At 45.0% G+C, this 16,678-nt stretch overlaps 1 protein-coding gene across 1 annotated transcript in view; it reads left to right on the top strand.

Moving 5' to 3' along the window:
* The first annotated feature begins 2,924 nt into the window (after window positions 1-2,924).
* The window catches only part of PAPSS1 (3'-phosphoadenosine 5'-phosphosulfate synthase 1), a 222,783-nt gene continuing 209,029 nt past the window's right edge, over window positions 2,925-16,678 (top strand). The window contains exon 1 of the mRNA XM_030190780.1: window positions 2,925-3,092. Coding sequence (XP_030046640.1) covers window positions 3,036-3,092 — 57 coding nt within the window. The 5' untranslated portion in view covers window positions 2,925-3,035. The remainder of the gene's footprint in view (window positions 3,093-16,678) is intronic.

Genomic DNA, 16,678 nt, shown 5'->3' with positions numbered 1-16,678 from the left:
CAGCATAGCACATACCAGGATTCAATACGGGCTTACAGGCTCCAGTCTGGGGTCTTTATCCAATGCACAATAAACAGTAATTCAATTCCCAAGACAAACAGTTCTTTCAGTTCATCATCACAGTTCAGTCACCCAGCAGCAGTTTCTACCTTCTATCCTCTTTACCTTCAGGAGAGTTCAATATTTTAGGGACTCCTTCTACCCAAGGGTTTTCCCCTGCATCAGCTTCACAGTGAATTCAATACTTTTGGGACTTCCTCTCACCCAAGGAATCTCAGCCTGCTTCAGTACTTTAGGGACCTCCCTGCCTAAGGATTTTTCAGCCTGCAACTGCTTCTCTCCTTCTGCTTCTCTCTCCTGAACTGAACGGAACTCCACTCTCCTCCTGGGACTCCTTCCCACCTGCCTAATCAATCCCTGGCTTCAGCTACCACAACCAATCATTCTCCTTCCATTAGCTTCCTCACACCCCAAACCAGCTGAGTTAAGCATTAGACTAAGGAGACCAATGATGAGTTCCTGCACACAGGGTTTCCCAACTCTCTTTCTGCCTAGTGGCAGCCACTCTACACAACCTGCCAGCTTACACCCATGTCTTCCCTGATTGCAGCTAGGAGTCCAGTCCGGGTTCTTCAACTCCCCCTTTAGCTCCTTGCCTGCAATGCCTTCTGGGACTTGTATTTCAGACTGAAACTGCCTTAACCCAACTATCCTGGAGGTGACTTTATCACAATATGTGAATAATGTAGATGCAGGCATGTACACATGCTGAAGAGCTGGTGTACATGTTCGTGCCTGCAAGGCAGGTGTGATTTCTGTCGATTAAGGTTATATATTATAAAGATACATAGGTGCCAATGGGGCTCATTTTCAAAGCACTTAGACTTACAAAGTTCCATAGGTTACTATGTTTTATAAGTCTCAGTGCTTTGAAAATACACCTCTGTGTCTTTGTACAGTAGCACCTAAATAGGCACCTATTTGCCCTCTTAAATGAGGCACCTTGTTATGAAATTGCTTTCCACACATCCAGGGCTTTTTTGAGGGGGTACTTGGGGGTACTGAGTACCGGCACCTTTTCTATTACCTGCTAAAATTGTCCCCAAGTTTTAATGAAAGAGCTCATACTCTACACACAAATTCTGCCTTGTCATAGATTCTGTGACTGGTTGCAGGGGGCCTGGTTATTGTGGGGTGGGTGCCTCAGTGATCACCCCCTTCCGTGAAGGGCAGTCTGGCATTTGAGTACCGGCACCTTTTTCACTAGAAAAAACGTACTGCACACATCCCTGAGGTTCACATTATTAACTGCTCTCTGCAAAGGTTCTAGGTTTGTCACAAGCTTGATCAAATTGATTGGCGGGCTGTAGTTTGTAGACCTCTGCTCTGGAACTTCATTTCTACTGAAAAAGGTTTATACTTCTCGATGTTTATGCATGTCCCTACAATGTTCCCCCATGACTTGTATTTTGTAGGCTAAACTATGTCAATATTTAAACAGCGTAGTTGGCATTTGTTTTAAATGCTATGTGTGGCATTTAAAATAATCATGGATGAGAACCTGAGTGATTAAAGTCCTGCCCAGTCAGAAATTTGATGGGGCAAGCTCGCTCTCAGGCAGTCACCTGTGGCAATGGGAACCATGGGTCGGCTACCGGGGAAAGTCCAAGCAATTTATTTAGCACGGCAAACTCTGTTGGGCATCAAAAGCTGGGGACCAGGTCCATTTCAATGCCAGCTGCTACACTGACTGCAGGCTAAACCGGATATCTTGGGTGCCTCAAGTTTCCAGCTTGAGGCTTCATTGGAACGTTGGAGGTGCCTTTTCTATCTCGGGCGCCTCAAGTTTCCGGCTTGAGGCTTCATTGGAACGTTGGAGGTGCCTTTTATATATATAGACTAGCCCTTGAGCCCGTTAAAATGGGCTGGTGGGTCGCCGCTGTCCGCCCCACCCGAGTTCGCCACCGCCCCCGGTACCCCCCGAGTTTGCCGCCCCTTCTCATCACTATTCAACTTAAACCTCCGCAGCAGGCAGATCAGCTGAGCTGCCATTGGCCTTCGATCTCTGCCTGTGTCCCGCCCTCGTGTGACGTAACGTCGGCGAGGGCGGGACACAGGCAGGGAAGGAAGGCCAACGGCAGCTCAGCTGATCTGCCTGCTGCGGAGATGTAAGTTGAATAGCGATGAGACGGGGCGAGTGGAGAGGTGGCAGCAGAGGCGACTCTGGGTGGGGGGGCACCAGTTGCGGCGACCTCGGGTGGAGGGGTGGTGGCGGCGGCGACTCGAGGTGGGGGGGTTACCGGTGGCGGCGACCTCGGGGGGGGGGAGCGCAGTTTCCCTCTCTGTCCCACCCCCGTCATCACGTATTGACGCGGGGGCGGGACAGAGAGGGAAGTCTCTACTGCGCATTTGCGTGTGAGTACGGTCACTCGCCGTTTATATGTTTGATATGGTCGCGTTTTGACGCGAGGGCGGAGCTACACTGACTGCAGGCCAAACTGGATATCTCGGGAGCCTAAAGTTTGCGGCTTGAGGCTTCATTGGAACATTGGAGGTGCCTTTTATATATATAGAAGATTGGAGGTGCCTTTTAGATATATAGAAGATTAGCTGTGAACGCTTAAGTTTTCTAGATCCACAATGCTTTATAGAATAGGAAAGGTTAGCAGTATGCGTGAGGAGCTTTGTGAGGCCTCTATATAGTGTTGTCCACTGTTGCACAGCATGCCAGTCAGACGGAAGTGCCCCGGCCGTGGTACCTACGTATATTGGTTTTTTGTATACACGTGTCTCTGTGTGTGCATAGCGTGTAGTGTTCTACAGACAGCTGACGAGGGAGGGAAGGAAGGAGGAGCAGCCTGTGCTACGCAGTCTCGCAGTCCCAGAGGCGCCGGGAAGAAATAGGCGTGACAGTGACTTTCATTCATTTGCGCCTCACTTCCGCCCAGTGGCGGAGAGCTGAGCAGAGCAGGTCAGGTCTGAGCGTTGTTGGTGGTTGCTGGAGAGGATCGAGATCCTGCCAGGGCCGCTTTGCCATGGACATCTTCGGCCAGAACAAGAAGGTGAAGCTGAGCAACAAGCCACAGAGCTGGGTGAGTGCAGGGCTGGCAGGCTCGCTTTAATCCCGTCTGTTGCTGGGCTGATCTCGCAGGCTTCTGCATAGAGGAAACGATTGTGATCTCTCTCTCTCCTCGTCCTGGTTCTTAAGGAAAACGTGGTCTGGAAGCATCGCTGTCCCGTTGTTTTGTATTCGAGGAGAGGGAGATTTCGGAAGAACCCCCTCCCCCCTCCTCACCCTTTGCTGGAATCTAGGGGCTGAGAAGATCGGCTGCTACGTGGCTGAACCGAGGAGCAGCCCTCCAGTTCTCTTCCGCACTGAAAAAAAAAATATTGTGACAAAATGTTCCAGCGTTCCAGCCTTGGCATCCCATTTTACAGCTTTTTATTATGCTTCCTAGTAGGACAGTTTAAGTAGACAGTGTTACCCAAATTACTACCATTTACTGTTTCCCCCAGGGTTAGTGATTTAGTCAAAAGTTCCTGGCTGGTCCGTTAGAGTTAAAGCCCCCCTGGGCTTGTGATGCTAGTGTATTATCTGCCTGCTTCTGTTAGCTCTCATAAGCTTCCTAGCAGAAGAAGGACACTGTTCTAAGCCAAGCAAGTTTTTATTTTGGTTTTTTTGGAAGCTGGAAGGGAAAACCTGAGTCTAATAGAACTCGGCAACCTGTGTATGCCAATTTTTACAAGGCTGTACATAATTTTTTTCTGCCTTAATATGTGCTTGAGAACATGGGATGGAGTGCACTGTAAGCATGAGAAAGGTGTGAACAGTACCAAAAAGGAACGTTTTTTAGATGGTGTATCTGGGTTATAAATCTAGAAGGATTTAACTGTAATATTGTGTTTAAAAAAAAAAGCATAAAATATTTGCTTATGAGTAAATGTTCTGTGCTGACTGAAAATTGCTCTCCACTCAGTGGCTGAAACACTGTGGTGCTTGTTAAGTCTATGTGCTTTGAAAATGAGCCTCCATGTGTGTACACAGTACACATGCTTGTAGGTGTAAGGAAAAGGGATAAAGCAGTGGAAGGCAGTATGCAGGAAGGTGTGCTCAGCTCTTTCTACTGGTTGGGTACCTTGGCTTTTCTTAGGCTTGCATCTCATGAAAGTAATGTACTGGCACTAAGGGCCAGATGCACTAAACTTAAGCCATTAACGAGCAAGTAGTAAACCCTGGCATGCACTAAAGGCCATTTTCCAATCACGGTAGCAGCTAACGAAAACGGAATGCAGATGATCCAAAGGCTATTGCAAGGCTATTATAATGATTTTTTTCCGATCCCCTTACTGTGAAAAAACCTAACGGGAGGTCTACACCTCTCGTTGGGGCAAGTCGGAAGAAAAATATGTCATCAGGTACGTCCTTTTTGGACGTCCACCTGAAAAAAAAAAAAAACGCACTCCAGATACGCCTCTGTGCCGCGAATCGGTAAGGAACGGGCATGCATCAAGGAAAAGGAATGCAAATGAGCTGCTCGTTGTAGCTCACTTGCATTCTCTGTTTCATTGGTAAACATTCGGCCGGCAACTAAATATGTTGTGATTGGCTCTAAGGTCTCTTAGCTGAGTGAAGCACGTCCAAAAAGGACGTTTTTATTATTGGGATGGACGTCCTCAACTGCACTTTCCGGCGTCTTCCTTTCGGACGGCACAGAGGCGTATTTGGCATGCGCAGAGCAGCCAGCATAACGCTTGGCTGCTCTGCGCATGCTCGACTGGCCGACTGTTTACCGATGGAATAGAGAATGCAAGTGAGCTACAACGAGCAGCTCATTTGCATTCCTTTTCCTTGATGCTTGCCCGTTCCTTACCAATTCGCTAAGGGAATCGGTAAGGGAAGGGCTTTAACGATTTTTTAGTGCATCTTGGCCTAAGGCTTTAATGGGCCAATTCTCAGAACTTGATGTTGGCGCTAGAGCTGATTAGCGCTGACCTTGCGCCGGAGTTAATCTGTGCATAATGTTCAGAGAGCTGCAGCTCAGGAAACAACGGCCATGCCAAAGATTAGCATAAATTTTATTTAAATGTAGTAAAACGGATGTAAATGAAATCTTTTGCTATTCCCTCGTAATGTTCAGAGAACAGTGCACAAACAAACTCTGTCCTTACTGCTGGAAACCTAACCCCAGAGCTGGCATTGGGGTGTTTGAAGAGAGGGTTTCTAACTTTTTCCAGCTTAAAATTTGCCGGTTTTGATTTATTTCAGAAGCTGAAGGAAGCTGTGTAAGCTTCTATGTGCTGGGAGTGAAAAACAATTGTGTGCGGGCCCGAGCAAACCTGAAAGTGAAAACACACATTGGCACCTATTTTCTGTAATTAAAAATAAGCCTTTCAAGTGAAACAAAAATTTGAAAAATTTATATTTAAAAAGGCAGAAGAATGGTGCCGACTTGTGTGCATGTCCAGGCAAACCAGGAAGTGAAGCTCAAGAGATGTGCTTACCGCAATACTCTTCTGCGCATCTGCCAGGGTCATTCCTCCCCTTTACTTTTGGTCTCACATCATGCATACTGTTAGCATTGGGGAGCTAAGTTTTGGCGCTGTTCTCTATAGTGCGGGAGTTCTGAGCATCGGCTCATAAAAGAGGAAGCTCAAAGAGTGTAAGAGTGAGAAAACCTTCAGATTAGTGTGACACATTCCAAATAAGTGAGACCTGGCATCTTTGTAGCATGCAGTTGCTAAGGTAATAGTTGTGACCTGCTGAGTGAAAAAGTACCAAAAGTGGGGTGTGTGACTATTTATACTCAAGATAGAGGGATATCAAGTGCATAATCCTGCAAAATTTAAGACTTGGATATGGACTAATTAAAAAATGTGAAACGTTTATCAATGAAAAAAAATATATGTTTTTTTTGGAAAAATAGCAAAAACGGCTATATCTCTGTAATCCATAGGATGTTATGGATAAAATTTTGACAATGTTTTGTATAGACTGTGATGAAATTGCAAAAATGAAAGTTGCCCAGGTTTACCCCTCTAAACTTTTATAGCTTTTTCTCTCTGTTATTTGTAACTCCACTTTTGGTACCCTTTTCGCTGAGCGGATCACAATTATTAACCCAAGATATGAATGACTAGGCCCATATGGAGACCACCACCACCATTTTTATTCTTCCCAACCCAACAGAGGATGGGAAAAAAACCTTACCCAGGGAGTTGAGAATGTCTGCTTAGGTCAAATTTGACATGGGGAAAAGCCACATTGAGTGTGAAAATGGGCCAGATCAGGCTGGTGGTTCCAGAGAACTAGGCTGTCCAAAAATGGCACAGTGTATTTCTATGAGAGAAGCAGTTTCAGCTTCTGCAGCATAGATATAGTGAAACACAGCAGTTGGGAAATTGCTTCCTTCCAACTGCCTCTCCTTCGTTCTCTACTCATACGTAATGGGCCAGGTTTTATATATGGCGTCTGAAAACTCAGCGTGGAATAAATTTCTGCCTAAACGTGTTCTGTAAGCAGCGCCTATATTTAGGTGCGGAATATAAAATACACTTAGTTGATCTCACAGTGTTTAAAACTATGCGCATCCATTTACAGCAAGGGAAACATGGTATAAATGCCTGAATATAGATTTAGGCGCACAGGGACATATTCTGTAACAGTGCATGTAAATTTTGGAATGCCCATGATATGCCCATTTCACACCCCTTTTTGGCTGTACACATTAGAATTTAGGCGCAGTGTGTTACAGAATATGCTTAGTGAGTTGTGCGCGTAAATTCTAATTATTGCCAATTAGTGCTCATTATTGCTTGTTAAGACTTAGCGCTGATTAGCTTGTTAAGCCAATTAAGTTACGTGCGTTGCTATAGAATACGCTTGGATAGAATCCAGAGGAATATGCCCCTCAACATCCCTCCTACAGATTCCATTGCCAATGAACAACACCCCCCTCCCCCCCACACACAGAGGGCTTGGGAAGAATTTCGTAAGCCATGTTCCACTTGTGACAAGCCAAATCTTGTCCTTGACCCTTCCTGAATAAGACAGTGGTTCTCAAACTTGTCTTGGAGGAGCACCAGTCAACCAGTCAGATTTCAGAAAATGCTTGCAAATTTTTCATGCATTCGAATTGTGAATATTCTGAAAATCTGACTGGCTGTTGCTCCTCCAGGATGGGGTTGAAAACTTTGCAATGAAAGGTATCTTCTATGGCAAATATTAGTTTACATATTGGGTATGAATATTGCATTAGTGAACTACAAGAATACTTGGCATGTGGGGAAAGATGTCCCCTGTACATGCAGTGGGACAGTACTCCTGTACTTGTTTTTCATGTTATCCACTTCTGGGTGCTGAGGGTGAGGCAATTACAACCTTACTCTAGTACCTGTGACTTTTTCTGAGTAGAATACTGTGGAGCATTGCCATTACCTTCTGCCATGTTGCCCTGAGTACCTGATCTTCCCTGATGAACCCTCATCCTTGTTCTTGCCAGGCTTGCTGTTGCTTAGGTTCTAAGATCTAACAGGTTTGGGCTTGCTGAAAGCAGTCCTGTAGTCAAAACTTTGTGTTAGACGTGTGGGCAGCTAAATGTGGCAGGGACACACACCGCTTAGAGCAGGGGTCCTCAAATCCAGTCCTTGAGGTCCACAAGCCAGTCTGGTGTTCATGACTAGAGATCTTTTTGCATCTAATGGAAGCAGTGAATGCAAATAGATCTCATATATATTTATTGTGGAGATCCTGAAAACTAGGCTGGGTTGTGGACTTCGAGGACTGGATTTGAGGACCCCTGACTTAGAGTATTCTGTAAGTTACCCACATATATTCAGGCATTTATTTTGTACCAGGGGCAATGGAGGGTTAAGTACCTGAATATATGTAAACCGCTTTTGAATGTAGTTGCAAAAACCTCAGAAAAGCGGTACATCAAGTCCCATTTCCCTTTCCCTATGTCCTGCCCGTGCTTCTCCTTTTTGTAGGCGCCTCTTTTAAATACCCGCTATGTAAAAGTGGGGATTTGCAGAATAGCGCTGAGGTAGAATGTTGGCATTTACGCATGCGTATGTGTGCACATGTGCATTTATATGTCTTTATTCTAAACATGTATACACATAGTGCATGTGTATATATGAGCACCTGCTTTATAGAATTTCCCTTGTGATTCTGAGCTGCTCTCCATTAACCACTGAAGAGGTTTACTCTTATCTTCACTCTGGAAGAGGCATCTTACTTGGTGGATGGGTACAGGAATGTTTGAGTATGTGATTTCAGTCCTTTCCCTATAAAAGCTTCCAAGCTACATTGTTCATGTTATCTGTGTGTTAATGCTGTTTGTGTACCTGCAGCCGGATGTCTGTTGAGATTCTGCCCCTGGGGAATGTTCAAGGTATGCACTGTCACACCCAAGCCCTATGTTTCCAGTTGGGTCACTTTATGGATGTCTTGGAAATTGCAGCATCCTGGTAATAAAGCCTTTAGTTAAATATCAGGATGTTTTTTTTTCCCATTTATTTTTAAATACAGCCTGCAAGTGTTCCAATTTTGTAGGCTTTCTTTTAGACAGAAATGTTTGACAGTATGTAAGTTGTTTAATTGAACATGTTTTTCAAAATGCAGAATGACTCCAGGACCTATAGGGTCCTTTCCTTGAAATTGTACCAGGCTACCCAGAGGAAGTTCTGATTGCCTGCCACCAAGGAGAAGACTCTGATGATGAGTCTGGGCTTTTATATTGCTCTTTAGCCTCAGTAAAATTGCTACTTTTCTTATTTCTGCTATAGGAACGCTATGCATGTCGGAGGAAAAAGAGAAAGGGGGCTAGGAGCAGGGGTTGGGGGGGGGGGGTCAGAAAGAAGCTGAAGAGATGAGTAGGAGGATGGAAAGAAAAATTTAGGTGAGTGAGAAAGTTGAAATGAGAGAGGCATCTGTGCATATTCTGATACATAATACTGACAGAAATTGCTGGATTGTTCAGGGATGGCAAACTTCAAGCCATGTACCACAAACCACTTTGCTTTTCTTGGTTTACCTCTGGGAGAAATTTGAGTTTCCCTCAGACTTTAGGCAGAGGCGTAGGCTGACTAGAGAAAGCTGTACAAAGGGAGCCCATTTGGCTTCTCTGCTGAACCCCACCTGCTTCCTCACTTCATCCTGAAGCTCATCTGCAGTAAGCATGTCGGTCTCCACATTTATTTATTTATTTAGGCATTTATATCCCACACTTTCCCGCCCATGGGCAGGCTCAATGTGGCTTACATTAGTTCAAAAGGCTAACAGCAGTATAAAAGGACAATTCAATCTAGAAATAAACAGACACATTAAGGGCGAGGTAGTTGGTGGGGAGAGACAGAGGGAGAGAAGTGAGAAAGGAGGTAAGGAATGCAGTATGGTCGCATAACATAATGGGTCAGAAAACATTAAGGCAGTGCGGAGCTGCAGTGTAAGCTATCCTGAATAAAGCGGTCTTCAGGGAGATTCTGAAAGCCTGTTGTTCGGAGGTAGCTTTTACTGAGTTTGGTAAACCATTCCACAAACGTGCACTGATATAGGGAAAGGTAGATGCGTGGCTGGTTTTATACTTGAGGCCATTGCATGTGGGGTAGTGGAGATGTAAATAGGATCTGGAAGATTTGCTCAAGTTCCTTGGTGGCAAGAGGATAAGATTATCTATATAAGCTGGAGCTTCGCCATGAAGGATTTTGTGCACCAGGGCGCAAATTTTGAATGTTATACGTTCCTTGACAGGTAGCCAGTGCAGTTTTTCTCGTAGTGGTCTGGAGCTGACGAACTTCGATTTACCATAGATCAATCTTGCAGTGGTATTTTGGGCAGTCGGTAATTTTTTAAGAAGTAGTTCCATGCACCCTCCATAGATACCATTGCAGTAATCAAGATGACTCAAAACAAGAGACCGCACTAAATTGCAAAATACTTATCTAGGGAAAAAAGGTTTTACACGCTTCAGTTTCCAAAGAGAGAAGAATGCTTTTTTCATGGCTGCATTAGTGTGATCTACTACAGTTAGATTTTTGTCAAGTATTACTCCTAGAATTTTCAGAGACGTAGAGATTGGCAGGTCAAGCCCAGGTGCAGTTAAGGTGGTAGGATTGTACTTGTTGTAAGGTGATGTGAGTAGAAGGCAATGAGTTTTCTCTGTGTTGAGCTTCAATCTAAAGGAGTTCGCCCAGGTACGTACAGTTTGTAACCCAATGCTGATGTTGGCAGCTATTTCAGCTAAGTCATTTTTGAAAGGAACGTAGATGGTGATGTCATCTGCATAAATGAACGGTTGGAGACCAAGTTTAGAAAGAGCTGCGGCTAGAGGAATGAGCATCAAGTTAAACAGTGTAGGAGAAAGCGGCGAACCCTGTGGTACACCACAGACAGCTGGCCAAGAAGGCGATAAACTTTCTCTGGAGATGACTCGGTAGGTTCTGGTGGTCAGGAAGCCCTTCAACCAATTCAGTACATTGCCACTTGTCCCGAAATAATCAAGGAGCTGCAGTAGAATAGTGTGGTTCACCATGTCGAAGGCACTTGACATGTCAAATTGCAGCAATAGAATGCTTTTCCCGACAGCTATCTTCCGCTTGAAGTTTTGAGAGTAGCGTGACGAGCACCGTTTCTGTACTATGGAGAGGGCGGAAGCCTGACTGCGATTCATGGAAGATGTGGAACTTTTCCAGGTATTCATTGAGTTGCTTATTCACCATGCTCTCCATCAATTTCACAAACAACGGGATCGATGCTATTGGCCGGTATTTGTTGATTTCCTTGCTACTTTTCTTGGCGTCTTTTGGGATGGGGGTGAGGAGAATGTTACCAGAGGCTTCAGGGAAGATACCGCTACTAAGCATAAAGTTAAGATGCTGCGTCAGATCAGAGATATGAAGCAGGGAGGAGCACATTTAAGTAGATTGGGCAAATATCCAATTTGCAATATTTACTGGAAAATCTGCGCAGTTCCCGTTTAACAGAGTCAGCTGCAAGAGGTGTAAAGAGTGAAAATGTGCGATTGGCTGGATACTCTCCCAGGCTAGGGTCTAGGCTGCTGCGAAAATCACTTATTCCGACATTGTTCTGTGGCAGAGAGCGCTGCAACTTTATGACTTTGTCTTTAAAATAGTTCGCCAGATCTACTGCAGTTGGGGCACCTATACTACTAGTTGTAATCGGTGCGGTATCAGTCAGTTTGTGGACGTAAAAGTAGAGTTGTCTCAGGTCTGCATAATCAGGTCCAATTTTGGATTTGTAAAAGTCCTTTATAGATTACCTAATAGCATTCTTGTATTTCCTGTGAGACTGCTTCCATGCAAGGTAGTGCTGATCATCCTTTCTTTTTCGCCACGCTCTTTCTAGCCTTCGCGTATTGGTCTTGAGTTCCTTCAGACCGTCGTCAAACCATGGTGCTACGGTTTGCTGTTTTAGTTCTGATCGGAGCAATGGTGTCTAAAATGTTCCTGCATCGTTCGTTCCAGGCAGAAATGAAGTTTACCGAGTCCACCGGCTCAGGCCAGACAGTCTCGTAGATAGAATTCCATAATGCCCCGAGTCAATAGGTCCTCTTGTACTATATGTGGCGTGGTTTCGGGCGCGCCGCTGAACCTTACCCAGCCAAGAAATAGCACAGCGCACCTGATAGTGGTCCGACCATGGGATTGCCGACCAAGTAATGCTGGATAGTTTTGTCACAGTGTTCTTAGCCGATCTGAAATAGCTTCTACATAGTAACATAGTAGATGACGGCAGAAAATGACCTGCACAGTCCATCTAGTCTGCCCAACAAGATCAACTCATATGTGCTACTTTTTGTGTATACCCTACCTTGATTTGTACCTGTCCTCTTCAGGGCACAGACCGTATAAGTCTGCCCAGCACTATCCCCGCCTCCCATCCACTAGCTCCGCCTCCCATCCACCAGTCTCACCTCCCATCACCGGCTCTGGCACAGACCGTATAAGTCTGCCCAGCACTATCCCCGCCTCCAAACCACCAGTCCTGCCTCCCACCACCGGCTCTGGCACAGACCGTATAAGTGTGCCCAGCACTATCCCCGCCTCCCATCCACTATCCCCACCTCCCATCCACCAGCCCCACCTCCCATCACCGGCTCTGGCACAGACCGTATAAGTCTGCCCAGCACTATCCCCGCCTCCAAACCACCAGTCCCGCCTCCCACCACCGGCTCTGCCACCCAATCTCGGCTAAGCTCCTGAGGATCCATTCCTTCTGAACAGGATTCCTTTATGTTTATCCCAAGCATGCTTGAATTCCGTTACCGTTTTCTCCTCCTCCACCTCCCGCAGGAGGGCATTCCAAGCATCCACTACTCTCTCCGTGAAAAAATACTTCCTGACATTTTTCTTCAGTCTGCTCCCCTTCAATCTCATTTCATGTCCTCTCGTTCTACCGCCTTGGCATCTCCGGAAAAGGTTCGTTTGCGGATTAATACCTTTCAAATATTTGAATGTCTGTATCATATCACCCCTGTTTCTCCTTTCCTCCAGAGTATACATGTTTAGGTCAGCAAGTCTCTCCTCATACGTCTTGCAACGCAAATCCCATACCATTCTCGTAGCTTTTCTTTGCACAGCTTCAATTCTTCTTACATCCTTAGCAAGATACGGCCTCCAAAACTGAACACAGTACTCCAGGTGGGGCCTCACCAACGACTTATACAGGGGCATCAACACCCCCTTTCTTCTACTGGTCACACCTCTCTCTATAAAGCCTAACAGCCTTCTAGCTACGGCCACCGCCTTGTCACACTGTTATGTCGCCTTCAAATCCTCAGATACTATCACCCCAAGATCCCTCTCCCCGTCTGTAGCTATCAGACTCTCACCGCCTAACACATACGTCTCCCGTGGATTTCTATTCCCTAAGTGCATCACTTTGCATTTCTTCGCATTGAATTTTAATTGCCAAACCTTAGACCATTCTTCTAGCTTCCGTAGGCCCTTTTTCATGTTTTCCACTCCCTCCCGGGTGTCCACTCTGTTACAGATCTTAGTATCATCCGCAAATAGGCAAACTTTACCTTCTAACCCTTCGGCAATGTCACTCACAAATATATTGAACAGAATTGGCCCCAGCACCGATCGTTGAGGCACTCCACTACTCACCTTTCCCTCCGAGCGAATTCCATTCACCTCCACCCTCTGGCGTCTGTCTGTCAACCAGTTCCTAATCCAGTTCACCACTTCGGGTCCTATCTTCAGCCCATCCAGTTTATTTAAGAGCCTCCTGTGGGGAACCGTGTCAAAAGCTTTGCTGAAATCTAAGTAGATTACGTCTATAGCTCGTCCCTGTTTCAATTCTTCTGTCACCTAATCAAAGAATTCAATGAGATTCATTTGGCACGATTTCTGACTTCTGATACTACCTGGCTGTCTGTGAGTTTGACTTACGTGGTTGGCTTTGTCAGGCACTGAAAACACTGCAAAAGTATGGGTATTGCACAGCTCAAACTTACTGAGAGCCACATGGTGCTTCTTGGCAGTGACTTTTTTGTGGGTGGTGCTAGCATAGCTACACACATTGGAACACGTTGAGGGGTGGGTTGGCAATTGTTGGAGCCTGACTGACTAGTGGGAGAGAGGGATAGAAACTAGTTGAAAACAGATGGGATGAGGGTAGTGAAAGTTAAGAAGAGGCAAGAGCAGTAGGGAGAGAGATGAGTGGAGATGAGCTAGAGGGTGTAGAGTGTGGTGGATAAATGAGAGGGCAAATGTGTGTGTGTGTGTGGTGGGAATGATTTGGATGGAGGGGGTGATGAGTGGGGGGGAGCTGAAGAAGTTTCAAGTTTCAGATTTATTAGGTACTTGACTTTTGGATCCTACTTTTTGCTAATGGATTAGAAGGCTGGTGTCGTGTATTACAAAGGTCTTTTTCAAGACCATCTTGCTGAATCATTTTGAAGCGCTTTATTTATGAAGATCCTTGCAATCTATTTAAAAGACTCCTGAGGCAGGCCTTAGGGCCAAAACACAGCATTGTGTTGAGTCTTTTTTTTTTCCCATCAGTAAATCCATTTAAGTATTGATTGTCCGGTTGTTTCAGGAGCCTGTGATCCCTTTCCGACTTCCTCCTCTTCTCTTTGTATTACTCCGAGGGATCATAGAGTTATCTGCACCTGCGGATTTCTGTTGGACTTGATATACCTCCCATCGAAGGACGTTTCACAAAATTTAAAAACGAAAGTAGAGCGTAGTAGGGCAGACAAAGGGGAAAAGGAATCACAGAGATGCTGAAAAGGAACTACAATAATTGTAAGGAAAGAGGGGGACAAAGAGAAGGAGGAGGGAGGTATGTTCTCTGCAGGCTGGCACCGGGAGCATCTGTTCTTGTGAATTGAGAGGCTAGATGCAGAAGGGAAATGTGGAAAAGGGACAAATTGGGGGCAAAGAGAGTGGGAAAATAATGCAGATTGGCGTGGGGAAGAGTGCAGAAGAGGATGCAGTCAGGATAAACTGGGGGTGGAGAAATAAAGGAAGTGAGGATGGACAAGTTGGGTTGGAAAGACAGAGATTGGAAGGGGTGGGGAAACTGATCTGATGCATAAATGGTTCAGTTTTCTGGTTTTTTGAGGATTTTAATTTGTGGAACCTCAGACAGTATTGATTATCAGCTGGTGACATTTGTTGCAGCAGTCCCAGACACAGCTATCATTCGCATCTCTGCTGTTTACAACTCTGAGCTGACTTTGGGTTCTGAGTGCTAAACTTAAGTGCCCTGAAAACCTGAATCCTTATCAAGGTTTCACTATTGCAGTGGTTGTCAAACCTGTTCTGGGGAACCACCATTCAGTTGTGGTTTCAGGATAGCCCTAGGTAATATGAAAGATTTACATGCCTACTGCATCTATTTTGTGCAAATCTCTCTTAAGCATATTCATTAGCGATACCCTGAAAGCATGACTGGCTGGTGTGCCCCCCCCCCCCCCCCCCCAAGGAGAGGTTTAAGAACCACTGCGTTGTTGGCAGCACTCTTAGGAGAATTCAAATCCTCAAAAATATCCTTGATTAAGAACAAATTGTCCATCCTATAGCTTTAAATAATTACTCATAAAGACTGCACACATAGGGCCAAATTCTATAAATAATGTCACAAAATAGGTGCTGTTTATAGAATAACCATAGCGCCTAACTTTAGATGCAAGGATTTACACCAAGTACACCTTGGTGTGAATCCTCACAGTTGCAGATCCCCCCTTATTCTATAACAGCGTGCATAAATTCTAGGAATGCCCCGATCCACCCATGACCCTCCCATGGCCGTGCCTCCTTTTTGGAGCCACATGTAAAACTTATGTGCAGATCCCTGTGACTAAAACTGCGCATGTAAATTTCAATTAATGCCAATTAAGGGCTGATAATTGATTATGAGCACCCAATTATCGGCACTAATTGGTTCATAATTAAATTGTACGTGTATAATTTTAAGCGCCATTTATAGGATTTTGGGGATACTGCCTTATTTTGACTAGGTATGCTGATCATTATGGATTAGTTCACCAAACCCAGAATTCTTAATTTCTTTTGGGTGGAGTATTTTCCCAGAAGTAATGATTTACCACAATAAATATTTGCCAGGAGCCAGGATAATTTCAATAATTGGACTACCTTGAAGAACGGAGCTGTTAGTGACATTGGAGGATGGGAGATGGCCATGCCCTGGTATAGGTGCCGATGATGAGCTGGGCCAGAAGGATAGGGAGGAGGCTGTCAGAGACAGTAGCAGGGTAGTCTGTGGGGTCCTGAACACCTTTTCCTGGTTTGTGGCATTATCGTATGTACCAGAAAATGCTAAACAAAACCTTCTACCCTCAATCTCAAAGTGAGCAAAACGCCAAGGTGCTCCGGATTGCTGATGAGCCTAGGAGAGAGAGAGAGAGAGAGAGAGCATGTACTGCCTCCACCAGTACTGTCAGGAAGAGTTTAGATGGCCAAGGAAAAACATAAGGGTCTTTGGACAGAAATAATCTTGAGACCATTTACTGATTAGTGTTGTACGTGATTTGTATTAGCAGTTTATTCATAAGTAGTACAATAGCAGGGGGACAAAATATATCTGGTAATAACTGAAGAATTTTAATATAAGAGGTAAAGATAATCCCCTGTATGCAAGAACCAAGTTGTGATTGACTTATGGGGGCTGTTACTTGTGTGATGGTTCTTGGTAGATTAAGCAGAATGGTTTGCCATTATCTTCCCCAGTCATCTTTACCCCCTAACTAAGGCCAGGTACTCATTTACTGGCTGAAAGTGGATGGATGGCTGAGTTGGCCAGAGGCTGGCTACCTGACTAAAATTCCAGTGTGGGTTTCAAACTCAGGTTGTGGGCACAGTAGGCAGTACCAGCAAAATAGTTGAAATTCAGTTTGTTTACTTTCCTCATCTGCTCTTTCTACTTCAGTGGTTGATTTGTCCCCGTCTTAACCAAATAATTGGTGTTCCTTTCTTTTTTTTCCCCTTATGTTTATAATGTTAAGCTGCTTTGACCTGCTCGCCAGGTCAGGTGGTATATCAAGTTTTCATAATAAACATAATCATTGAATTTTGAAGCATGGGGGACTGAATGATTCTGCTCAGTCCTACTTTATTTCTCTGATGATAACCACAGCATTCCCTTTTCATGCTTTGCTTTCCCTGTCATTTAAAGCTAGCCTGT

The sequence above is a fragment of the Microcaecilia unicolor genome, chromosome 2, assembly GCF_901765095.1.
Source record: "Microcaecilia unicolor chromosome 2, aMicUni1.1, whole genome shotgun sequence".
Classification (NCBI taxonomy): Eukaryota; Metazoa; Chordata; class Amphibia; order Gymnophiona; family Siphonopidae; genus Microcaecilia; species Microcaecilia unicolor.
Note: the sequence above shows the minus strand (reverse complement) of the source record. Positions and strands in the feature narration are given on the sequence as shown.